Source organism: Oncorhynchus mykiss, chromosome 15, assembly GCF_057628025.1.
Source record: "Oncorhynchus mykiss isolate SJ-2025 chromosome 15, ASM5762802v1, whole genome shotgun sequence".
NCBI classification, from domain to species: domain Eukaryota; kingdom Metazoa; phylum Chordata; class Actinopteri; order Salmoniformes; family Salmonidae; genus Oncorhynchus; species Oncorhynchus mykiss.
The window spans coordinates 57,307,261-57,332,976 of NC_143036.1; the positions used below are offsets into that span (position 1 = coordinate 57,307,261).

General features: G+C 43.3%; 2 protein-coding genes across 9 annotated transcripts in view; both read left to right on the plus strand.

Moving 5' to 3' along the window:
* ttll12 (tubulin tyrosine ligase-like family, member 12) overlaps positions 1-25,716 on the plus strand; it is a 49,514-nt gene that overhangs the window by 16,844 nt on the left and 6,954 nt on the right. For 3 of the 5 annotated variants that reach the window (XM_036944628.2, XM_036944632.2, XM_036944631.2), the window contains exons 11-14: positions 2,273-2,354; positions 2,576-2,644; positions 7,203-7,341; positions 12,615-13,540. In XM_036944628.2, the coding sequence (XP_036800523.1) occupies positions 2,273-2,354; positions 2,576-2,644; positions 7,203-7,341; positions 12,615-12,766 (442 nt within the window). In that variant the 3' untranslated portion in view covers positions 12,767-13,540. Of the gene's footprint in view, positions 1-2,272; positions 2,355-2,575; positions 2,645-7,202; positions 7,342-12,614; positions 13,541-25,716 lie in introns of those variants that run through there. The other 2 variants (XR_016486776.1, XM_036944629.2) reach the window with 2 other exon arrangements.
* LOC110490318 (uncharacterized) lies at positions 13,657-25,445 on the plus strand. 4 transcript variants are annotated; one of them, XM_036944620.2, is made up of 5 exons: positions 13,657-14,616; positions 15,738-21,418; positions 21,601-21,666; positions 24,068-24,223; positions 24,338-25,445. In XM_036944620.2, exons 2-5 carry the CDS (start codon positions 15,772-15,774, stop codon positions 24,643-24,645), a joined length of 6,177 nt encoding a protein of 2,058 aa, XP_036800515.1. In that variant the 5' UTR covers positions 13,657-14,616; positions 15,738-15,771; the 3' UTR covers positions 24,646-25,445. The 4 variants fall into 4 exon arrangements, with proteins under 4 accessions (XP_036800515.1, XP_036800521.1, XP_036800512.1 ...); XM_036944626.2 differs by lacking the exon at positions 24,338-25,445 and adding an exon at positions 21,770-21,831 and having other exon boundaries at positions 24,068-24,206; XM_036944617.2 differs by having other exon boundaries at positions 24,068-25,445.

The following is a 25,716-nucleotide window of genomic DNA, read 5'->3' on the forward strand; positions in this document are numbered from 1 at the left end:
AGCTGTTTGCTTAGAAATTCTAGGGACAATTAGGAGGCCTGCGTCTTGTGACCGTAGCGAACGTGTAGGTATGTACGGCAGGACCAAATCAGATGGATAGGTAGGAGCAAGCCCATGTAATGCTTTGTAGGTTAGCAGTAAAACCTTACTCAGCCCTTGCCTTAAAGGAAGCCAGTGTAGAGAGGCTAGCACGGGAGTAATATGATCAAATTGTTTGGTTCTAGTCAGGATTCGAGCAGCTGTATTTTACACTAACTGAAGTTTATTTGGTGCTTTATCCTGGTAGCTGGAAAGTAGAGCATTGCAGTAGTCTAACCTAGAAGTAACAAAACCATGGATTCATTTTTCTGCATTATTTTTGGACAGAAAGTTTCTGATTTTTGCAATGTTACGTAGATGGAAAAAAGCTGTCCTTGAAACAGTCTTGATATGTTCGTCAAAAGAGAGATCAGGGTCCAGAGTAATGCCGAAGTCCTTCACAGTTTTATTTGAGACGACTGTACAACCATCAAGATTAATTGTCAGATTCAACAGAAGATCTCTTTGTTTCTTGGGACCTAGAACAAGCATCTCTGTTTTGTTTGAGTTTAAAAGTAGAAAGTTTGCAGCTATCCACTTCCTTATGTCTGAAACACAGGCTTCTTGCGAGGGCGATTTTGGGGCTTCACCATGTTTCATTGAAATGTACAGCTGTGTGTCATCTGCATAGCAGTGAAAGTTAACATTGTTTTCGAATGACATCCCCAAGAGGTAAAATATATAGTGAAAACAAGTGGTCCTAAAACGGAACCTTGAGGAACACGGAAATGTACAGTTGATTTGTCAGAGGACAAACCATTCACAGAGACAAAATGATATCTTTCCGACAGATAAGATCTAAACTAGGCCAGAACTTGTCCGTGTAGACCAATTTGGGTTTCCAATCTCTCCAAAAGAATGTGGTGATCGATGGTATCAAAAGCAGCACTAAGGTCTAGGAGCACGAGGACAGATGCAGAGCATTGGTCTGATGCCATTAAAAGGTATTTTACCACCTTAACAAGTGCAGTCTCAGTGCTATGATGGGGTCTAAAACCAGACTGAAGCATTTCGTATACATTGTTTGTCTTCAGGAAGGCAGTGAGTTGCTGCGCAACAGCCTTTTCTAAAAATTTTGAGAGGAATGGAAGATTCGATATAGGCCGATTTAGTTTTTAAATTTTCTGGGTCAAGGTCTGGCTTTTTCGAGAGAGGCTTTATTGCTGCCACTTTTAGTGAGTTTGGTACACATCTGGTGGATAGAGAGCCGTTTATTATGTTCAACATAGGAGGGCCAAGCACAGGAAGCAGCTCTTTCAGTAGTTTAGTTGGAATAGGGTCCAGTATACAATACAGCTTGACGGTTTAGAGGCCATGATTATTTTCATCAGTGTGTCAAGAGATATAGTAGTAAAACACTCGAGTGTCCCTCCATAAATGCCACCTATGATGCGTTGACTTCTGTTACTGTAATTTAAATATACCAATGTGTTTTCATTACTTGAATTCCCGTAATCTATTTTATGAGAATTTGTACGATTCTTGTTTGCATAAAATAGACAGAGACCAGTCTCACCAATAATAGGTAACATAATTTATTCTCGGAGTACGCTCCCACGTTACCACGAGCAACAGTTTATATACAATAACATGAAGTAATTTCATTGCTCCTAAAATGAATCCCCTCCTCCCGACCAAGAATCAAGTGAGGTTAAAAGTTAATTCTAAGTCACTAACACACTCACAGGTCACACAACATAACTGAATTAACGTTTGACCCCTCAACATTATCGATCACCACTTAGCTGACGGTTCTAATTAACAGAACCTAGGAATGCACTCACAGCCTTATCTAAAACACCCCAGAGCTCAGTTTCATCGGTTCAACCATAGGTTAACTACCTTATCTGTTTACTTAATCCACAACCCATTTGTTTCTGCCTAGTTGGAATGGTGTTCCTTAACTTTAATTACTCCTTGTCCGTGTCACACAATCCCTTCTTATGAACTCATATTGTTAATCAGATATAATAAAACAGAGTATAAGTTTACTTAGTTACAGTTCCATTTAAAATGATTTGTTCAGTCATTTTAATCATAATTTTCCTAACACTTCCAGAATGAGAGTGCTGATCTAGGATCTGTTTTGCCTCAATAGAAGACGAACCTGATCCGAGATCAGCACTGCTATTCTGAGACGCTTTGTGAATACAGGCCCTGAGCTTTATGCTGGTCTCATCTCTGTTCCACACAGGCCTTTCTCTCTGGACCACTTTGATGACTACCAGAAGCACTTCACTGTCATGAACTATGCAGAGGGGGTCCAGCTCAAACAGGTAATGATGACAAAGCAAACCCCCGCCTTCATCAAAAGCAGACGAAGCCAACCGACTGAAAAGGACACACACATCCACACACACACTCAGAAAAGTAAACAAACACTTGTCAAAGAAAACGCGCGCACACACAAGGCAGCAACACAAAAATATACACACAGCTACAATAAACACACACCACCTGAATGTATTTCCTAAATCTGATACTCTGTGTGCCCCAGGTTCACTACGATGAATTCATACCAATGTTTGAAAAGCAGTATCCTCAGTATCCATGGAAAGCGGTTGAGGTAAACGCACACTTTTAATCTTTCACTTGTCTGTCTGTATGTGTGAGTGAAGACGGGTGAACACTACGTGACTTTCAACATCCTAACATCACTGAGCCTCACGACCGTCTTTCCTGTGTTTTTGTTGGTGTTAACAACGTAGTGGTGCGCACACTAAACAATGTGTCACAGAAGGTGGGGGTCACACACTACAAGATTCTTCACTTGGTCGTGAGGATTGTTTTTGCGAGACAGCGTGGTATCGACACTGTGATTTATCGTCGCTACAACGAGCTGTGGCTCAAAGCAGCCTCAAATGTTTTCAGTCAGACATTCAGTTGAAATATCTAGGCAGCATTTTTAATTGAGTAACATTTGCTTGTGAACTTCAGAGCTGTAACAATATGACACTTTGTTATGTAAAGAGGGAAAACTATAATAGACAGGGCTCTATGATAAGAAAGTCGGTTCTTCCATGGAATTGCTCGGCTCTGTTACATAGACTTTATTACAAACTGAATTTACAAGTTCCGGTATTGGTGCAAATATTTGATTCAATATTTCCACAACACCTTTAAGCAGGGTCACCTCCCTCTATATGGAGAATAATAAGTCCCCTTGACTTCGCCACCATTATCTTCCAGTCTCAGTTCTTGCTTGTTAACGCCCACATCTGCTTCGGTCTAGATTATAACGGTTGCGGGTCCTTGTTACTATACAAAAAATAATACTTGTGTTTCCTGTATTGGTTCTGTATTTTCTGCTGCCATTCAGTTTCTTCATGTCTAGTTATCAGGTCCATATACCTTTCCTGCTGATATTCAGTTTCTTCATGTCTAGTTATCAGGTCCATATACCTTTCCTGCTGACATTCAGTTTCTACATGTCTAGTTATCAGGTCCATATACCTTTCCTGCTGATATTCAGTTTCTACATGTCTAGTTATCAGGTCCATATACCTTTCCTGCTGATATTCAGTTTCTACATGTCTAGTTGTCAGGTCCATATACCTTTCCTGCTGACATTCAGTTTCTTCATGTCTAGTTATCAGGTCCATATACCTTTCCTGCTGATGTTCAGTTTCTACATGTCTAGTTATCAGGTCCATATACCTTTCCTGCTGATGTTCAGTTTCTACATGTCTAGTTATCAGGTCCATATACCTTTCCTGCTGACATTCAGTTTCTACATGTCTAGTTATCAGGTCCATATACCTTTCCTGCTGACATTCAGTTTCTACATGTCTAGTTATCAGGTCCATATACCTTTCCTGCTGACATTCAGTTTCTACATGTCTAGTTGTCAGGTCCATATACCTTTCCTGCTGATATTCAGTTTCTACATGTCTAGTTATCAGGTCCATATACCTTTCCTGCTGATATTCAGTTTCTACATGTCTAGTTATCAGGTCCATATACCTTTCCTGCTGACATTCAGTTTCTACATGTCTAGTTATCAGGTCCATATACCTTTTCTGCTGACATTCAGTTTCTACATGTCTAGTTATCAGGTCCATATACCTTTCCTGCTGACATTCAGTTTCTACATGTCTAGTTGTCAGGTCCATATACCTTTCCTGCTGATATTCAGTTTCTACATGTCTAGTTATCAGGTCCATATACCTTTCCTGCTGATATTCAGTTTCTACATGTCTAGTTGTCAGGTCCATATACCTTTCCTGCTGACATTCAGTTTCTACATGTCTAGTTATCAGGTCCATATACCTTTCCTGCTGATATTCAGTTTCTACATGTCTAGTTATCAGGTCCATATACCTTTCCGCTGACTTTTTTTACTGTAGTCCAATGCTTAACTCTTTTTATTTTTTATCTAGCTCTGCCCATTTCCCTAAGCAGATATTCAGCTCACATATGTTTTATCCCTTATACATGTTTCTGTCTCAATACCTCAGTGGTCAGTCCGGATACTGGAAGTGTAATCATTGTCATGAGTTTTGCTCCTACAAAGGCAAGTACAAACGCATGCTAGTAGTAGTCATGGCTCCTGCCCCAGAGTCGACACATTCTGGGTGATGTCTTCTCTGGTGAGCTCTCATTGGCTATTGCTGATCATCGTTCTCAAAAATTGTCACACCACAAGAGCGTTGCAGATTTTGTGCAGATAAAATCAAAAATGTTTGAGGAGTCCCAGACGTCCCGATACTGTCAGACTAGATCGGTAACCCTCACATTGCGTCTTTGACCCGCTCACATTAAATTAGCGTCGGTGACGGCTGCGCGCCCCGAATAGGTAACAACATTGGCATATTGTCTCCGGTCTCAAAAATGTGTCTAGGACTGATGAATCGTGTAGCGTACACTCAGCTTTACTCTAACTCTGTTACATAATCAGTGTTGAGATGAGTTAGTTGGGAAAGTAATATATTATCTATTGCGTTTAACAAAGTAATGTTACTTTGCAATATTACTTTTTGTCGGAACTAACGAGTTATTACTTTTCACTCATGAAAAGAAATCTGAATCTCACCGGTGTTACTGTCAGAACAAGGCAACACGCGCATGCTCTACCAAAGATGAGCTACTTAATCAAATGTTATTTGTCACGTGCTTCATAGACAACGTGTGAACTAACAGTAAATGTCTTACTTGCGGGTCCTTTTCCAACCAAGATAAAATAATATAAATGGTGACACAAGGAAGAAATGAAGTGAATAAATAGTTAAAATAACATGGCTATATACCGCGAGTACTAGTACTGAGTCGCTGTCCAGAGGCACGAGGTAACTGAGCTAGCTAGGTTTCTATAGGTAGAGAAAGTAACTAGGCAACAGGATAGATAATAGACAGTAGTGTGTATGTGTGGTGTCACTATGCAGAACTACTAACTCAGGTTTGACGATCACTAGTTTCCCCTTTCATCTGTGGCGCTGCTTTCCTGTGCTAGTCTACAAGTGCTGCGCTGTATATGGGATGCTTAATTAGCCATATATACTGATGTGTAAATAATTGCTTTAGTGTGATTTTAAGTTGAAGTTCAATTAGGCTTTAAACCTTTGGGATGTTTTGATGTATAAAGTCGTAGTATGAGAAGAGAAAAGGCTTGCTGTATGTCTGGGGAAGTGTCTGTGTGACCGAAGACCCCAGATATGCAATCTGGCACAACAGCAAGTCAGTATTTTTCACTGCGACTCCAACATGTTTATTACCTAAACTTAATGAAGGTATATTAAACAACGTTTACTGTTAGGTTCTACTCCAGGTCCAGACCAGACCGACACTGATAAAAGCTCAAACCAGATTTATTCACCTGTTTAGGTTCTGAACAAAAAGAGAAACTCACGGACGACTAGAAAAAACTCAAACCGAGTTTATTCAACCCACTGGGTCATACAGTTGCAAAGACAACATACATGTCACACAAACACCGCTTTTGTACATTCCAACTAGCTGGAGTCACCTCCTTGCAGGTCTAAGATAAGCAATCATTCTTTGGTTTTAGGCAGAAATGCCGTAGGTTCCTCTTACTGGTATTGTCATGGACCTGCCTAACTCTAGGACCCTGATGGGAGTGAGTATGTGAGAGAGGACTGTATTCGGATGTTCTTCAATGTGGGCCCCTGTGGCCCCCCTTTGTCATATAAATATTTGCTCAATAATATTTCTCAGATACCGGAACTTGTGAATTCAAATAGACTTTATTACAAAGTAACAAGCCGAGCTGGCCCATGGACCAACTGTCTTCCCAGCCTCGGCACACACTTTTATGTCTAATGGTGCTTAAGTAATACACACCTATGCTCCTAATGCAGGTAGATGTCTTCTGGCGCCTATAAATGATTAACTAATGTGTATGGCCTTCACAAGACCAGGCATGGCCCAGAATGGTTATGCCTGTTCTGATCCAACTTTGCACATTCACATGGATTCTGTAAGATGCATAACACATGTACTGGAATATTCCCAATACCTTCCAGCAGATTGTGTGCTTTTTCCAAGGACATCTGTTTGGAGAAGTGTATTCCCTGTGACCTAAAGACCCCAGCGGTGTCGTTTACCAATCATGCTTGAGCACAAATCTGTGTAAACCATGCATGGGATTTCCACGCAAAGTGATGTTATCAATATGAGTGTTTGCTTGAGTGTGTGATATGTCATATTACCCAATTTGAGAAAATGATTTTACTCCGTTAATCATAAAAGTAATCAAACACCTGCCCCCAATCACCCCTTCCCCAAAACAAATGTACATTTTGGACTATAAATTGTGCCTTCCTGTATTATACGTTATTTTAAAATGTTTGTTCTATTCTACTGACATTGACTTTATGTTCGTACTCTTTTATTATTTCTTATCGTTGTATTGTCAAGAAGGAACCTGCAAGTAAGCATTTGGTTGGACAGTGTCGACAATGTGTATCCTGTACATATGACTAATAAAACTGGAAACTTTAATGTGTTACCCCCAACACTGTAGGTAATATAGTTGTTACTGTTCTCTCTCTACTCCCATCCTCTCTCTTTCCCTCTGTCCTTCACCTGTCATCTTTCTCTGTCTACCTCCTCCCCTTGTTTTTTCTCTCTACCCCCTTCTCACACTTCACCTCTCTCCTCTTTCTCAGAGAGAGGTGTTCAAAGCATTTGCAGAGCTCTTCCAGGCAGCCTCGTCCCGGCCGGCCCCCTACGGTTTCTGTGCCTACCCCTCCTCCCGGGCCATCTACGCTGTAGACCTTATGCTCAAGTGGGGCACTGGGGACAGAGGTGAGGCCTGGCTGTATTCATGCGTCCTTATCATGTTTCTGTACCTCCAAGTGTGTCTACGTGTGAGAGCGCTACATTCCTCACTGAGTTCCTCACACATTCACAAGATGGGCTAACTGTGTACACTGCAGGAACAGGAGGACGGCTAGTCTGGCCTTGAACTGGCTACAGTCTCAAACAGTAGATAAGCTAACTGTTATTGTCCACGTTCTCATTGATAATCTCCCACTTTGAGTGGCAGTGATCCCACGCATGGGTTACACACAGATGTGTGCTTACGCACGATTGGTACATGAGGCCTTGTACGCATTTCACGTTAAGGTCTACACCTGTTGGCGCACGTGACAAATGCATTTGATTTGATCTATTGTTTCTGAGAATAGCCAGTTCAAGGCCAGACCAGCTGACCAGTACCCACGTTGTATGCAAGGTAACGCAGCCAAATCAGCCTCTTGTCTCTGTGACCAGACTAGTTGAACCAGCTACAGGAGACCCCCATAACTGATCGTGTTGTAATGATGACACCATGCATCTGCACTGTGAGAAGTAAAGAACCTGATCTGATGTGTGGTACTGCCAGTATGGGGCGGGGAGGACCAGCAGCAGCTGCATACATTTTTGTATAGTAACACATGCCTTGGCATAAGGTTGTTACTCTGTATTCGTTGGGTTCCTACATTTACAGACCTAAAACTGTATGGCTACTGGGGCTTGTTGGGAACAATACATTTTTTCAAGGTGTGGAAAATGCTGGATAAAAATATAGTGAACACGTTTTAGTATTTTAAAATGTTTAATAGACACACATGCATATGGGGAGACACATGTTCCTTGGAAGGTCTGTACTTATCTACTGAAGAACTGAAGGACAAACCACTCATCTTATCTCTGTTTGCTCTCCAAGTGCCTAGAGGTCATCATGAGACCTGAGTGACAGGGCACTAAATGGTCAAAACATCTCCACCCTCTGGGTCAGAGTAAACTCTATCATTTGAATGTGCCTATAGCTGAGTTATAGCTATCGGCCTTAGCCTCAGGAAGGTCACCTAGGATACCAAGTTCTGCTTTATGGCGATGAGGTCACCCAGATGCTACAAGTTAATTTAGTGGGCATGAATAATTTAGGACCCAACAGGCTAGGAGGGTGAGAGTGTAGTTCATTTATTTTATTTTTTTATTTCACCTTTATTTAACCAGGTAGGCAAGTTGAGAACAAGTTCTCATTTACAATTGCGACCTGGCCAAGATAAAGCAAAGCAGTTCGACACATACGACACAGAGTTACACATGGAGTAAAACAAACATACAGTCAATAATACAGTATAAACAAGTATATATACGATGTGAGCAAATGAGGTGAGATAAGGGAGGTAAAGGCAAAAAGGCCATGGTGGCAAAGTAAATGCAATATAGCAAGTAAAACACTGGAATGGTAGATTTGCAATGGGAGAATGTGCAAAGTAGAAATAAAAATAATGGGGTGCAAAGGAGCTAAATAAATAAATAAATAAAATACAGTAGGGAAAGAGGTAGTTGTTTGGGCTAAATTATAGGTGGGCTATGTACAGGTGCAGTAATCTGTGAGCTGCTCTGACAGTTGGTGCTTAAAGCTAGTGAGGGAGATAAGTGTTTCCAGTTTCAGAGATTTTTGTAGTTCGTTCCAGTCATTGGCAGCAGAGAACTGGAAGGAGAGGCGGCCAAAGAAAGAATTGGTTTTGGGGGTGACTAGAGAGATATACCTGCTGGAGCGTGTGCTACAGGTGGGAGATGCAATGGTGACCAGCGAGCTGAGATAAGGGGGGACTTTACCTAGCAGGGTCTTGTAGATGACATGGAGCCAGTGGGTTTGGCGACGAGTATGAAGCGAGGGCCAGCCAACGAGAGCGTACAGGTCGCAATGGTGGGTAGTATATGGGGCTTTGGTGACAAAACGGATTGCACTGTGATAGACTGCATCCAATTTGTTGAGTAGGGTATTGGAGGCTATTTTGTAAATGACATCGCCAAAGTTGAGGATTGGTAGGATGGTCAGTTTTACAAGGGTATGTTTGGCAGCATGAGTGAAGGATGCTTTGTTGCGAAATAGGAAGCCAATTCTAGATTTAACTTTGGATTGGAGGTGTTTGATATGGGTCTGGAAGGAGAGTTTACAGTCTAACCAGACACCTAAGTATTTGTAGTTGTCCACGTATTCTAAGTCAGAGCCGTCCAGAGTAGTAATGTTGGACAGGCGGGTAGGTACAGGTAGCGATCGGTTGAAGAGCATGCATTTAGTTTTACTTGTATTTAAGAGCAATTGGAGGCCACAGAAGGAGAGTTGTATGGCATTGAAGCTTGCCTGGAGGGTTGTTAACACAGTGTCCAAAGAAGGGCCAGAAGCATACAGAATGGTGTCGTCTGCGTAGAGGTGGATCAGAGACTCACCAGCAGCAAGAGCGACCTCATTGATGTATACAGAGAAGAGAGTCGGTCCAAGAATTGAACCCTGTGGCACCCCCATAGAGACTGCCAGAGGTCCGGACAGCAGACCCTCCGATTTGACACACTGAACTCTATCAGAGAAGTAGTTGGTGAACCAGGCGAGGCAATCATTTGAGAAACCAAGGCTGTCGAGTCTGCCGATGAGGATGTGGTGATTGACAGAGTCGAAAGCCTTGGCCAGATCAATGAATACGGCTGCACAGTAATGTTTCTTATCGATGGCGGTTAAGATATCGTTTAGGACCTTGAGCGTGGCTGAGGTGCACCCATGACCAGCTCTGAAACCAGATTGCATAGCAGAGAAGGTATGGTGAGATTCGAAATGGTCGGTAATCTGTTTGTTGACTTGGCTTTCGAAGACCTTAGAAAGGCATGGTAGGATAGATATAGGTCTGTAGCAGTTTGGGTCAAGAGTGTCACCCCCTTTGAAGAGGGGGATGACCGCAGCTGCTTTCCAATCTTTGGGAATCTCAGACGACACGAAAGAGAGGTTGAACAGGTTAGTAATAGGGGTGGCAACAATTTTGGAAGATCATTTTAGAAAGAAAGGGTCCAGATTGTCTAGCCCGGCTGATTTGTAGGGGTCCAGATTTTGCAGCTCATTCAGAACATCAGCTGAGCAGATTTGGGAGAAGGAGAAATGGGGAAGGCTTGGGCGAGTTGTTGTGGGGGGTGCAGTGCTGTTGACCGGGGTAGGAGTAGCCAGGTGGAAAGCATGGCCAGCCGTAGAAAAATGCTTATTGAAATTCTCAATTATGGTGGATTTATCAGTGGTGACAGTGTTTCCTATCTTCAGTGCAGTGGGCAGCTGGGAGGAGGTGTTCTTATTCTCCATGGACTTTACAGTGTCCCAGAACTTTTTTGAGTTAGTGTTGCAGGAAGCAAATTTCTGCTTGAAAAAGCTAGCCTTGGCTTTTCTAACTGCCTGTGTATAATGGTTTCTAGCTTCCCTGAACAGCTGCATAGCACGGGGGCTGTTCGATGCTAATGCAGAACGCCATAGGATGTTTTTGTGTTGGTTAAGGGCAGTCAGGTCTGGGGAGAACCAAGGGCTATATCTGTTCCTGGTTCTAAATTTCTTGAATGGGGCATGTTTATTTAAGATGGTTAGGAAGGCATTTTAAAAAAATATCCAGGCATCCTCTACTGACGGGATGAGATCAATATCCTTCCAGGATACCCCGGCCAGGTCGATTAGAAAGGCCTGCTCGCTGAAGTGTTTCAGGGAGCGTTTTACAGTGATGAGTGGAGGTCGTTTGACCGCTGACCCATTACGGATGCAGGCAATGAGGCAGTGATCGCTGAGATCTTGGTTGAAAACAGCAGTGTATTTAGAGGGCAAGTTGGTTAGGATGATATCTATGAGGGTGCCCGTGTTTAAGGCTTTGGGGAGGTACCTGGTAGGTTCATTGATAATTTGAGGTTGAGGGCATCAAGTTTAGATTGTAGGATGGCTGGGGTGTTATGCATGTTCCAGTTTAGGTCGCCTAGCAGCACAAGCTCTGAAGATAGATGGGGGGCAATCAGTTCACATATGGTGTCCAGAGCACAGCTGGGGGCAGAGGGTGGTCTATAGCAGGCGGCAACGGTGAGAGACTTGTTTTTAGAGAGGTGGATTTTTAAAAGTAGAAGTTCAAATTGTTTGGGTACAGACCTGGATAGTAGGACAGAACTCTGCAGGCTATCTTTGCAGTAGATTGCAACACCGCCCCCTTTGGCAGTTCTATCTTGTCTGAAAATGTTGTACTTTGGAATTAAAATGTCTGAATTTTTGGTGGTCTTCCTAAGCCAGGATTCAGACACAGCTAGAACATCCGGGTTGGCAGAGTGTGCTAAAGCAGTGAATAGAACAAACTTAGGGAGGAGGCTTCTAATGTGAACATGCATGAAACCAAGGCTATTACGGTTACAGAAGTCGTCAAAAGAGAGCGCCTGGGGAATAGGAGTGGAGCTAGGCACTGCAGGGCCTGGATTCACCTCTACATCGCCAGAGGAACAGAGTAGGAGTAGAATAAGGGTGCGGCTAAAACCAATAAGAATTGGTCGTTTAGAACGTCTGGAACAGAGAGTAAAAGGAGGTTTCTGGGGGCGATAAAATAGCATCAAGGTATAATGTACAGACAAAGGTAAGGTAGGATGTGAATACAGTGGAGGTAAACCTAGGTATTGAGTGATGAAGAGAGAGATATTGTCTCTAGAAACATCATTGAAACCAGGAGATGTCATTGCATGTGTGGGTGGTGGAACTAATAGGTTGGATAAGGTATAATGAGCAGGACTAGAGGCTCTACAGTAAAATAAGCCAATAAACACTAACCAGAACAGCAATGGACTAGTTAAATAAAATGACTAAGTCGCTTTGGATAAAAGTATCTGCTAAATAACATGCTCAGATCTGTCAGAGGTAGATTGGATGGTTTAACAGTTGATTAGTGATGTATAACACATACTGATTCCAACAGAGGTTTAGTTTCACACCTTAGCGTGTAGGAAAACTGCTATGTATCTTAGAGGGGGTTTCCCGTAGTGATAGTTTCCACCCAGGAGGATGGGTACAATGGCACTGTTCATCTATAAATCAATAGTTATACCATTGTGGAGTATTACCAGTATAGACCATTGTACACTACATACCATATACTTAATCACATTTCTCACACTTAATTTGTATTTCTTTATAAAACTCATATTTTAGTTATAATATAAGTTCCATTGAAATGTAATCCATTATTATCCCCTGCTAATAATATTCAGTGTATGATCTAACCCTCTTTGATCTGTTCCTGGATCAGGTGAACGTGTGATGAAGCCTCAGATCCTGGAGGTGAACTTCAGTCCAGACTGCGCCCGGGCTTGCCTCCATCACCCTGGTTTCTACGACCACATGTTTCAAACACTCTTCCTGGATGAGGCTGATCAGTGCCCTGTCACTCAGGTCTCATGATGACCTCTAACCCCTGATCTTGAACCCATATTACACACTTGAAAAGGTCCATTTGGACAATTTGTTTCTAGTAGGAATTGATCATGAGTAATGGTCTGGACCAGCAGTGCCAAATAAATGTTTCCCCGTGGGTTGCATTCGTTCACTACTGAGGTCCAGAGGATCGCACTTCAAATGTATTATATTTCCTCTTCATCAAAATTAGTAAGGAAAGTTTTCTATGCTTCCTGACTGTCTAGATTTTGTTTCGATGGCTGTTAGCAAACTGGAAAGAGACTGTAAATGTAGGTTCCTTATACACAATGATCACACCCCCAGTAAAATGGGGGGGGGGGGGGGGGCTGACATGGGGAAAGATTGGGAACAAGCTAGAGGTTGGGAAAGTGTTCTAGAAGGAGGGCAAGGGGAAAGTGTTCTAGAAGGAGGGCAAGGGGAAAGTGTTCTAGAAGGAGGGCAAGGGGAAAGTGTTCTAGAAGGAGGGCAAGGGGAAAGTGTTCTAGAAGGAGGGCAAGGGGAAAGTGTTCTAGAAGGAGGGCAAGGGGAAAGTGTTCTAGAAGGAGGGCAAGGGGAAAGTGTTCTAGAAGGAGGGCAAGGGGAAAGGCAAGTTTTTCTCCGCTCCAGTACAGGAGGTCGACCACTGCACTTCCTGCTGGAGAGGACTGCTGAGCAGGCAAAGTTAGGAAATTGCACTGTTATGCTCTGTGGTTTCTCTCTAGAACACTGGTTTATTTTGTAAGTGTTCTGATCGGTATTAAACCTCATGCAAATGTTAAATGAACTGTCAGACAGACTGGTGTATTACTATTAATTTGTGTGGGGCGTTCATAATCATACCCCAATCAGAAGTATGGTGATTAGTGTGAAGAGGCGTTCATAATCATACCCCAGTCAGAAGTATGGTGATTGATGGGTTACAGTGTTGTAGAAAAATTTGCTCTTGTAGTTAAACAAAAACTTTTAAGTATTTACATAAGGTTTATTCAATAGTGACCTGCGCAGGGAATACGTTTTCTGGACAGACATCAATTTTTAGCTTATATAGGCACGGAACATCGGGTTTAAATGAGTATTCTCTTTTCTGCTGGGTTTTCTTGGCAAACTTAACAATTAGATACTGCCACGTTTCATACTACCTTCTCTCAAATCCATATTTGTCTGGTTCTAGTTCAACTTAGATAATAGCTTTAAAGCACACAGTACAGTTGTCTTTAAGCTCATAACGTTTTCCTTCTGTGAGCATTTCTCATTCTATGACAACGTTCTCCGGACTCCACGTGCTTTCGGCAAATGATGGAATTTCACCGTTTTGAATATGCTTTCTAAATAGCTGCAGATCTATAGTCAGTTCTTCCATATCACTAAGCATTAGTTCAGTAATAAATCAACGAAACAACTGGTGATCTTTGTTTTTTACTTGATCAACGGTCAATTTATAGAAGGATTTTATATTTTTTTAAATAAGTAAATTATAGCAAAAAACACAGAAATTATAACATTTTTCTGTAGATTAATTTGTCTTGTAAAATTGGTTTCATGTTTTTTTTTGTCATTTGCTTCAATAAAATAGTTAAAAAATACTGCCGATCAGTTGCGAAGGAGCGAAGAAAACTCTGGGGGCGTGGAACTTGAATCTACTAGTACCAGCCACGGGCGCTCCCACATATACATTTGAAGAAGTTCTAACAGAAGACAGGAGTGTTTTTACCAATAATGCACTATAACGTTGGATGCTGATAAACCCCACCCCAGAAGAAGAAGAGTGCGAGTTGTTGATAGATATCGGTTAGGGATATCCATGTGTTCAGCTGATCTGCCGGATGTGAAAGAGAAAGGAGCGGGGCAGACTTTCTGTAAGTATTCTAGGAAAATCCAATGGTTGACATGAATAACAATGCTATCTATGTTGAACAGTTTTATATTTGTGCAAAAAAAGCAGCAGATTTACGTATGGGATTTACGTTCATTCCCCAAGAGATATCCAAGCAAATGCGTGGATGACCGTTTCAAGGTGTTTGCGCGTCACTTTGTAACACATTTTAGCGCAATCATTACTAAGCTCTTCACCCCACAAAACACATTGGGCGCTCTTCGTTATTTCTCAAAGTTTGTATGGAAAATAAGAGAGAAAGTCATCGCTATTTGCGTTTTATGACGATTGAGCTCAGTCAGCACCTGTGGGTAGCTTGAGTCCACTCGATAACGGCGGTGAGTTGCTGAGGAGTGGGACTGACAAGTCAGTGTCTGATAGCTTATCACCTGCCGCACAGACGCTGCATGGGCGGGGAGTGATCTACAAGAAAACAGCCGAAAAAAGATCCGTTAAACCACGTAGCGCACAGACATCTCTCTCCCACTCGCAAAGCTGTCAAACTGAGCAGAGGCACCGCTGCTAAGCAGAGAGCGCACTGAACCCGAGAGCGCAGATGCACTTGGCCAAATCAATTCCAGTAATTTATATAATAATTATACATTTCCTCTGACACATCGCGACCCGACCAATACTTTAAGATACGATGCTCTAGGGAAGTTGTTTAGATAGCTAAGAATGAATAGGCTCCATTGTTATGTTAACCGTTTAACCAGTGTGATTCATGCACTTCAAGGTTGCGTCTCTGCATCACTTCAAGGCTGGAGACAGTTGTGTGGTTAATCGTTATAATACTGATTAGTCTGAGACAAATTACTTTAGATTAATCCCGGGAAAGGGCCTTGGATATCAACAATGCCGATATTATATACTAAACAGATGTGGGTGGATCAACACTCCTCCTATATGAGCGTGTACTATATTGATGGTGTTACTTGATTGTGATCTGCACTCTAACTAACTTTCAGCCCATAATGTCAACTGGCAGTCACATATCAAAAACATGTTGCAGTTTGTTAGAAAAATCAGTAACTTGGTTGATGGATAACCATTACTTAGTTTTCACAATAGTTTCTCTTTTTTTATACTTGAAATCCTACCCAGTTCAATGTGCTGGGACGGATAGAACTGACACAACATGGATAACGCCTATGAAAATGCCAGATCAAGAGAATGGAGCTATGGTGATGGATACAGCCGCCATAATATGGCTCAGTGGCAAAGTGCTCTCCCTGCTGGTGAAAGACAGTACCTCACCCAACAGGAAAGGGAACGACAGTGGCTGAACCATGAGAAAGAAGCTGCCATACGGGCCCACTACAACTCCCTTAGACAAAACTCTCCAATGGACTTCCGTGGACATGGGGCACAAGCGACCCAGCCGCCGCATCTGTATCATCAGGACCATCACAGAATGGCTCCGAGTCAGAACATAAGGGATTGGCCAAATCTCTATGGACCCCTGAGAGGCCAGGCATCCCCTAATGTAACCTTACACCGCAGTGGAGAGATAACAGAAACATGGGCTAAGCATGAACCCCACTTCCCCAGCTATGAGTTTTTACCCCCACTCATTGTCGAAAGAGGGCATGAGGATATAACCCATCACCATAAAGCTGACCGGGATTATATGGTTGGTCGGATAGTGAATCATAACAATCTCCATTGCTTGGAAAGCAAATGGCAGATGTTAGATCCCACCCATTCAAATGGACATGCTAGAGGACATTTTAATGAACATTCAAGGGGACATTCTAATTCCTATTCCAGGATTCATTCTACTGAATGCTCAAAGGGAAGTTCTAGGGGTAGGTCTAGTGCACGTTCTAGGGGTGGCTCTAGTGGACGTTCTAGGGGTGGGTCTAGTGCACGTTCTAGGGGTGGCTCTAGTGCATGTTCTAGGGGTGGCTCTAGTGTATGTTCTAGGGGTGGCTCTAGTGGACGTTCTAGGGGTGGCTCTAGTGGACGTTCTAGGGGTGGCTCTAGTGGACGTTCTAGGGGTGGCTCTAGTGGATGTCCTAGGGGTGGCTCTAGTGGACGTTCTAGGAGTGGCTCTAGTGGATGTTCTAGGGGTGGCTCTAGTGGACGTTCTAGGAGTGGCTCTAGTGGACGTTCTAGGGGTGGCTCTAGTGGACGTTCTAGGGGTGGCTCTAGTCGACGTTCTAGGGGTGGCTCTAGTGGACGTTCTAGGGGTGGCTCTAGTGGATGTTCTAGGGGTGGCTCTAGTGGAAGTTCTAGCGTCCATTTCAGCAGGTCTCCCAGGCTGGACTTCCAGGCTAAGCATGTCAACCCTTTTCAATCTATGACCAACAGTTCTACAGACATTCAGAACGCCAACATCACTCCAACTGTTCCTATGGTCAACAACAAACACAGTGAAACAACATCAGGACATACAACTGGTCCTGCGAGATATTCTACATCACTTGTTTTTACAGATTTCCCTTCCACGGGAGGTACAGAATCTGGTGTTGTTGACCTAAAAGCAGCCCAGGTAACACATGCAGACACCCATGGTATACTAGGACCTAGTGTTCCTTCCCAAGCCATAACACAACATACAGATCATCTTCCTGGCAATGCTGCTCTGGTTTCTCACACACAGACCTCTACCACCCCTGAACAGCAACATGCTTCCTCTCCTTCTCTCACTGACACCCCTCAGGAAAAACCTCATAAACATAAGATCTCGCTCAAGGAAATACAGCACTGGCCCCAGAGTGTTTTAAGATCTAAAAATGGACCTGTAAATGGGAATAACTCAACACAAGACCCCTCTCAGTCCCTACAATTCAGCACAGAGAAGATGTATGTTTTACAAGCAGGCAAAACACAACTACATCTAAACACCAAAGACTACCAGGCGAGGCCCCCTGAGAGGTTTAGTGATGAGGACTCCGCTATACGGCTGGAGATTAAGTCCAACCCCAGGTACATGACCCTGACGGCAGTCGCTACCGCTCCGCCGCCCCCCGTGGCTATCGTCCCGCCAATGGGTCCACAGCAGTCCCCAGAGCCCATGGAGACAGAGAATGCAGGCAATGAGCTGCCATTTAAGATTTTACAGGCCTGGTCCATCAACGAAAAACAGGCAGAAAACCTGTGGGAAAGAGCTAAAGATGATGCAAGTTCTCTCTCTGTCCTAAATGAGATGGTTCAAGTTGAGAGTCTTCTGGAGTGTGATAAACCTGTAGATGCATCTGCAATAAGTTCAATGGCATCTACAGGAGAGGACAATGATGAGGTCCTTCAGGTCATCACACAAATGGACAAGAGATCACCTTCACCATTTGTCCACACCAACCCTCAGGCAACTGATATTGTATGCATCGGTGGTGCCCAGATAATCGTGGAAGGTAGCTCTAATGTTGCAGATGAGAACACTCTTGATTTGTCCACAATTGCTGAAGTTCAGTTCAAGTTATGTGCGCTGCAGCAACTGGATACTTATCTGGAGAGTGCGACAACAGTCACAGAGGCAGAGGATGGTTGTCTCGAGGCCATATTGGAGTTGTATCGGGGAGGGGATACCTCTGACCTGGTAGAGGCTTTAAAAGATCAAATGGATGAGAAAATCATGCAGGATGTGTCTGCCTGGGCCGCAGAGGATGAGAAGGCAGTGGTTCTCTTTGCAGTCAGTGGTATATCACTAGGGGAAGTGCTCGAGAAGTTTCCCATTCCAGTACATGTTGACACCTCTTCCCAAGTGGGTTACAGGTCGTCATGGTTAAATGTCAACGAGAAGCTGAATGACATTGACAAAGATTCTGGAAGAGCTTGGTCTCTGTGGTTCATACCAGATAAAGCAGAGGACAGTTCCAAAGTGGTTGGGGGTGTCCAGATGGATGACACCTTCCACAGCAAGATGGAGACTGTGGAATTTCCTGCAGAAGCAATAGACTCAGACCTCACAACAAACACACACCTCACGATGGACGTAGACCCCCCAACAAACACAGACCTCCCAACAAACGCAGACTTAGAGACAGAACCCCTTTCCCCAATGATTTTGACCGTCCTCACACCAGAGGACGCTGTGAAACTGCTTGCTGAAACAGAGGCACCAGACACAGACCTCAAAACGGTCGTAGACCTCACAACAGACTCGGACACAGAACCCCTTTCCCCAATGAATTTGACCATCCTGAGATCTGAGGATGCCATGAGACTGTTTTGCCAGATCGAGAATGGCTCTGACCTCCAATTCGCGTCCCCTGAATCCTGCTCTAAAAACAAAGATAAGACACAGACAAACCAACTAGAGAATATAGAAAGTGGCAGCTTAGATAAGTCCTGCTACTGTCCTTGTGGTATTGAAACTGACAATGGGTTTGAAATGGGCCTATGCTCCAGTTGTCAGAGAGAGAAAGGATTGCAGCAAGATACAAGATGCATAACAATCGCTCACTGCTTTACCATGTCACATAGAAATGATCAGGAGACAGAGGTCCCTAAGGACTCTGGGGGGAAGGTGACTGCTGTTGACAATCAATGCAGGGACAAGAAGCAGACACATTCAACTGAAGAAGAGGGTGATGACAATAAGACACAGGGTGAAATGCAGCAATGGACAGGCGTCATACCGATCATTGACTTTTTTTTCTGGTCAGATACAAGTGAGGATTCTGATCAGGAGACAGAGGAGAGCTATAATGAACAACATGCTCAGATTGAGGCTCATGCTTCTAGTGTTAAAAGGACAGAGCCTGAAACTGATGCCAAAGCACCATGTGAGTCAGCCCAAGAACGTACGACCCAAAGCAAAGTCAGTCCTGGTTCCGAGGATAGGGAAAGATGGCAAGAGAAGGACCAAGACTGCAGGATGACTACATTACCACTTCCCAAGGTTGAAAACCCCTCTAAGTTAAGAGCTAACATCATAGCAGACAACTGGTTTTCACCTATAGAGGACTGTGGTTCACCTGTAGAAAAGTATGACAAAGTTGCTGACTTTGTCACCCAATACAAAACCTGCAAGTCAAAGCAAAAAGGACATAAAAAAATGGAAAAGGAGAAGTCCCTCCATCCAACGTCATCTGACAGGCAAAGTTACAAGAAAAGCCATGGGAGAGCAGAGAGGGGAAGGACACCATCCCAAACCACTAAGTGCTATGGGTTGAAGGCAACTGTGGATAATCAATGCAGGGACATGAAGCCACATGCACCACACAAGACGAGACATTCAACTGAGAGTGATGGAAATCGATGTAAAGACAAGAAGAGGGGATCATCAACTGTGAAAGCGTGTGAAGGCTGTCAATCCAGGGACAAGAAGCCACCGAAGAGGAGACATTCAACTGAGAAAGAGAGAGAGGATAATCAAAGTAGGGACAAGATGTCACAGAAGAGAAGATATTCAACTGAAACTGACGGCAGGAACTCAAACTCCAAAGAGTTACAGTGCCAGTTGGTGGACATAGAGAGGAGCAGTGGAAGCTCACTCCCGTGCCCTGGGGTGAAAACCCTCCATGTGCAGGGATCCTCAAATACCACCGTTCCTCTCAAAATCTCCATAAACATCCCCAAAAAGCCTTCCATAAACGCCTCACCCTCAAAACATGCAGAGGAAATCCTCAAAATCCCGAAGACTAAAGCCCAGAACAAAACTAACAGACACTGCTCCCTTGCAAAGTCGGTGTCTCCTGTTGTCAAAGAGAGGCAGAGGAATGGCGGCAAACAAAAGCAAACAATTCAATGCTTAAAAATCAGATTGGAAAAGCTGTCCTTACCCCAAAATCTTGTCAGGAAAGGTTCTCCACCAAGCCGGAAGAGGGAGGAAGGTTCTCCACCAAGGCAGAAGAGGGTGGCAGATAGAGGAGAGCCTGAGGGTTTAGGGGTAAATGTTTCTAGGCATCCTGACTTGTCCAAGAAACTAAAACGTAAGGCACAGAGCGACTTGAAATCCCAACAGAATTTGACAAAGATTCCGAAGATGTTGAATGGAGTGTTTTCAAAAAGTGAGTGTAAGAATGACTCGCCGCCAAGGATTCTGAAGCTTCCAAGGACTCCAGAGGTTTCAAAGGATTTGCATGAGAGAGAGAACAGGAAAGAGCCATCTCCCAGTGCTTCCCCTGAATCACAAATGCTGGACAAACCTGCAAGAGTGGCACACAAGCCCAAATATTTTATCAAACCTGCCAGTCCCAGTTGTTACAGCCCAGGTAGTCATGCTTGCCCTAATACGGCCATGGTTTCACCGTCACATAGCAACGTAGATTTTTGTGAAAAAGTCTCTGCGAGGCAACAGGTGTTCTCAGATTGGGAGAGCAGCTTTGTCCCGACTCCAACCCCCCGGACTTGCAGGCGATCAGGGTGTCCTCCAGAGGAAGTGGAAGGTCAACAGGCCAGTCGCAGGTCCAGCTCGGAGACCAGGATCATCCGACCCATTCTAAAACGTGTCGATGCTCCGCCAAAACCCAAGCGGAACATCAGCTTTCCTTTGAATCCAAGGAACGTGCACTACTTCAAGCCCTGTGAATATGAAAATTACGTCATGTTCAACAGGTCTTACACAGATCCGGAAGATGCACAGCGCTCTGATGATGAAGAGGAAGATGCTTCTGTGAACTGCCAGAACAAGAAGAAACAGCCCCCCGTTATGGAAGCGAAGCAGCAAGATATAGGGGAGCTGAAGCCTGGACCAAGCGGTTTATGTGAAAAGCGCTTCAAAAGGAAGTGGGAAATGCAGGAGCCTGCTGCCATTTTGATGAAGGAGAGCATTGTTCAGGCAAAGCATTGGACGAAGTCTCTCCATCGTGATCCTCCAAAAGAATTCAGACACTCAGGTAAGGACACTAATCGCAAGCCACTGGCAAAAGAAAACGGCATGTATTCCCTCAAAGTTTTTGTGTAATATGTATAGCTAGCATGGACATGAAAAACGAACACACAGAATAACACACAACAGGTCAATATTTAGATACATTGTTGGGGATTTCCAGTCATTGACAAGTTCTTCTGGTTACAGCAAAAATAACTGGAGTTGGTTACAAGTGGTCCGAGAAGCAGAAGAAGAGGCCAAATGAAATTGAAGGTAAGTCGCAGGCTATGCTAGCCTCACATCGTAGGCTACTTTTACAATTGCACCAATGATTTCCCAGTATTTCAAACTGTTGTGTATGTTTTTTTCCTTTTAGAAAAATCTCAGACCTAGACTGACTGACTGTTGGGTTCTGATTGGAATCATCTAGATGAAAGGGTATTATGTTATTTATAGGAGCTGAGTAGTGAATGCAAATGTATCATGCTATATTGAGTCTGGGTCAATTTGACCTAAGCAAACTTGGGAGTCAAAGTGAGAGGGGTGACAGAGAATAGGGGTGAACAGACCGGTGTATTTCCCAACTCTCACAGGATGTGACTTAATATATTACCATATGTAATTGGTAAGCGTCATTCCATTTGATTTCAATCCCGTTTTGACCGGTCAAACATGTGTGGAAAGATTTGTTCAAATCTGCAGTCAAAAGGTGATTGAAATCAAATGGAACGACCTATAAAGTAAAGGGAAAGCTTGGGGAAAAAGTTGATGTACTTGTTCAAAGTGTACAAAAACTTCACTAGAAAATCAGCCTTATCGATGAGAACATCAATACCAACTTGTTAGGTAACTGAAACCTATGTACAGTGGGGCAAAAAAGTATTTAGTCAGCAACCAATTGTGCAAGTTCTCCCACTTAAAAAGATGAGAGAGGCCTGTAATTTGCATCATAGGTACACTTCAACTATGAAGTGACAGACAAAATGAGAAGAAAAAAAATCCAGAAAATCACATTGTAGGATTTAGGACATTGCAAATTATGGTGGAAAATAAGTATTTGGTCAATAACAAAAGTTTATCTCAATACTTTGTTATATACCCTTTGTTGGCAATGACAGAGGTCAAATATTTTCTGTAAGTCTTCACAAGGTTTTCACACACTGTTGCTGGTATTTTGGCCCATTCCTCCATGCAGATCTCCTCTAGAGCAGTGATGTTTTGGGGCTGTTGTTGGGCAACACGGACTTTCAACCCCTCCATCTATGGGGTTGAGATCTGGAGACTGGCTAGGCCACTCCAGGACCTTGAAATGCTTCTTACGAAGCCACTCCTTCGTTGCCCGGGCGGTGTGTTTGGGATCATTGTCATGCTGAAAGACCCAGCCACGTTTCATCTTCAATGCCCTTGCTGATGGAAGGAGGTTTTCACTCAAAATCTCACGATACTTGGCCCCATTCATTCTTTCTTTTACACGGATCAGTCGTCCTGGTCCCTTTGCAGAAAAACAGCCCCAAAGCATGATGTTTCCACCCCCATGCTTCACAGTAGGTATGGTGTTCTTTGGATGCAACTCAGCATTCTTTGTCCTTCAAACACGACGAGTTGAGTTTTTACCAAAAAGTTATATTTTGGTTTCATCTGACATTCTCCCAATCTTCTTCTGGATCATCCAAATGCTCTCTAGCAAACTTCAGACAGGCCTGGACATGTACTGGCTTAAGCAGGGGGACACGTCTGGCACTGCACGATTTGAGTCCCTGGCAGCGTAGTGTGTTACTGATGGTAGGCTTTATTACTTTGGTCCCAGCTCTCTGCAGGTCATTCACTAGGTCCCCCCGTGTGGTTCTGGGATTTTTGCTCACCGTTCTTGTGATAATTTTGACCCCACGTGGTGAGATCTTGCGTGGAGCCTCAGATCGAGGGAGATTATCAGTGGTCTTGTATGTCTTCCATTTCCTAATAATTGCTCCCACAGTTGATTTCTTCAAACCAACCTGTTTACTATTGCATATTCAGTCTTCCCAGCCTGGTGCAGGTCTACAATTTTGTTTCTGGTGTCCTTTGACAGCTCTTTGGTCTTGGCCATAGTGGAGTTCGGAGTGTGAATGTTGGAGGTTGTGGACAGGTGTCTTTTATACTGATAACAAGTTCAAACAGGTGCCATTAATACAGGTAAAGAGTGGAGGACATAGGAGCCTCTTAAAGAAGAAGTTAAAGGTCTGTGAGAGCCAGAAATCTTGCTTGTTTGTAGGTGACCAAATACTAATTTTCCACCATGATTTGCAAATAAATTCATTAAAAATCCTACAATGTGATTTTCTGTTTTTTTTTTCAAATTTTGTCTGTCATAGTTGAAGTGTACCTATGATGAAAATTACAGGCCTCATCTTTTTAAGTGGGAGAACTTGCACAATTGGTGGCCGACTAAATAGTTTTTTTGCCCCACTGTAAGGGTGACTTCTGTTGACTGGGTTGGAACATTTTCTGTTCATGCTCTTGAGCATATTCTGAGGCAGTGTTCTCAGGATCCTGTGTACGTTCAATAGATTTTTGAACTGAAAAGTTGCCTTACTGATCCTTCATCTCCACTTGGAAAGCCAGTAGCTGGGTGACAGCTATTTCCTACAGTGCTAATGTGGATATTTCTCACCTTCTCACTAATGCTTGCCTCTAGGTTCCTCTCTGAATGCAAGCCCCCTTCACGGTCACCATCCAGGTTCCTCTCAGAATGCAAGTCACGGTCACCATCCAGGTTCCTCTCAAAATGCAAGTCACGGTCACCATCCAGGTTCCTCTCAGAATGCAAGTCCCCGTCACGGTCACTGTCCACGTTCCGCTCAGAATGCAAGTCACGGTCACCATCTAGGTTCTTCTCAGAATGTAAGTCCTTGTCACGGTCACTGTTCACGTTCCTCTCAGAATGCAAGTCACGGTCACCATCCAGGTTCCTCTCAGAATGTAAGTCCCCGTCACGGTCACTGTTCACGTTCCTCTCAGAATGTAAGTCCCCGTCACGGTCACTGTTCACGTTCCACTCAGAATGTAAGTCCTCGTCACGGTCACCATCCAGGTTCCTCTCAGAATGCAAGTCCCCGTCACGGTCACTGTCCACGTTCCTCTCAGAATGTAAGCCCCCTCGTGGTCACCATTCATCCTCCGGCCAGGGGAGAAGAGTTAAGCCAACAGCCAGGCACCATAGCTCTCCCATGGATGAATGGAACAAGCGGTGGTCGGGAGAGACGTGATTCGTAAGCATATCAGTCGGACATGACAGGATACACCAGACAGAACAGTAGTTGATGTCAACCTGCAAAGACAATACTTTTACCTCAAACCTGACATCGTGCCTATGCTGTTCTTTAAAAAAAAAAACTTGAAACCCTACATATTTAGGCTACATTATGCAGTTTACTTCTCTACATGTTTTCATCTGTTTTTAAATGAATAAATGACTGATTTCTCTCCCTAATTAATAGGTTCGGTTAGCTGTGGTTGAAGTCAGAAGTGTGTATTATATAGTATGTACATGTGTTATTGTTACTCTTGACACCTAACGGTGATTGGTGTTTGGTTACCTGTATTCCTATAGTATTGTTTGCCTACATTGTTAGGACACCATCATAGTGATGGTATCGGACATTGTTTGTTTACAGTGTTTTCTATTGCAACCAGAACCAAAACTTAAGGGAAGAAACCCGACAACTTTTTGTTGTTGTTGTAATATGTTATTTTTTTAACGCTGGTGGTAAAGTGGGTAAATGTATCATGGATATCGACATTAAATGATGTTTGAAAGACATTATGTCGCTTTTTTTGATGTGATTTCTTGCACTGGTTTATAGTTTTGTGGCCATAGATGATGTTTCGGGTATTGAGGAATGTATGTAGTTTACAGGTCACTGGTTTCATACTACGTCCTAAAGTTGTCAATCCCATGTTTTGTTTTTAATATTTGTCAATTTTTGTCCGTTTTGATGCTGTATTGTTTTTTTTATGTACACCTCTGTTTACTGTATTGTTATGGCACTGAAATAATATAAATATAGAAAATATGTTTTTGTTGATTGATACCTGTCCTCTCAGACTACCCAGCATCCAATGAAGGTAATTGTAGTATTATTTACCCCCACCACCAGGTGAAGACCACAATTAAGACACACACCACCAGAGGGAAGCAAAGTACAATATTAATGTTCCTTTCATTTCAGTCACTCGCTTGTGCAAGGCTTCTCCAATGTGTTGAGACTAAAGAGGAAAAAGAAACGCACACCTATTTAGGCGAGGTGCTGGCTAGCGGAGTAGAAAACTTGAAAATAAAGGAGA

Coding starts and splice junctions, on each gene's coding strand:
- LOC110490318 (XM_036944617.2), top strand. CDS start 15,772: ATGGATAACGCCTATGAAAATGCCAGATCAAGAGAATGGAGCTATGGT. Junction 21,419..21,600: donor AAAAGAATTCAGACACTCAG/GTAAGGACACTA, acceptor TTCTGGTTACAG/CAAAAATAACTGGAGTTGGT. Junction 21,667..24,067: donor GAGGCCAAATGAAATTGAAG/GTAAGTCGCAGG, acceptor GCTTGCCTCTAG/GTTCCTCTCTGAATGCAAGC.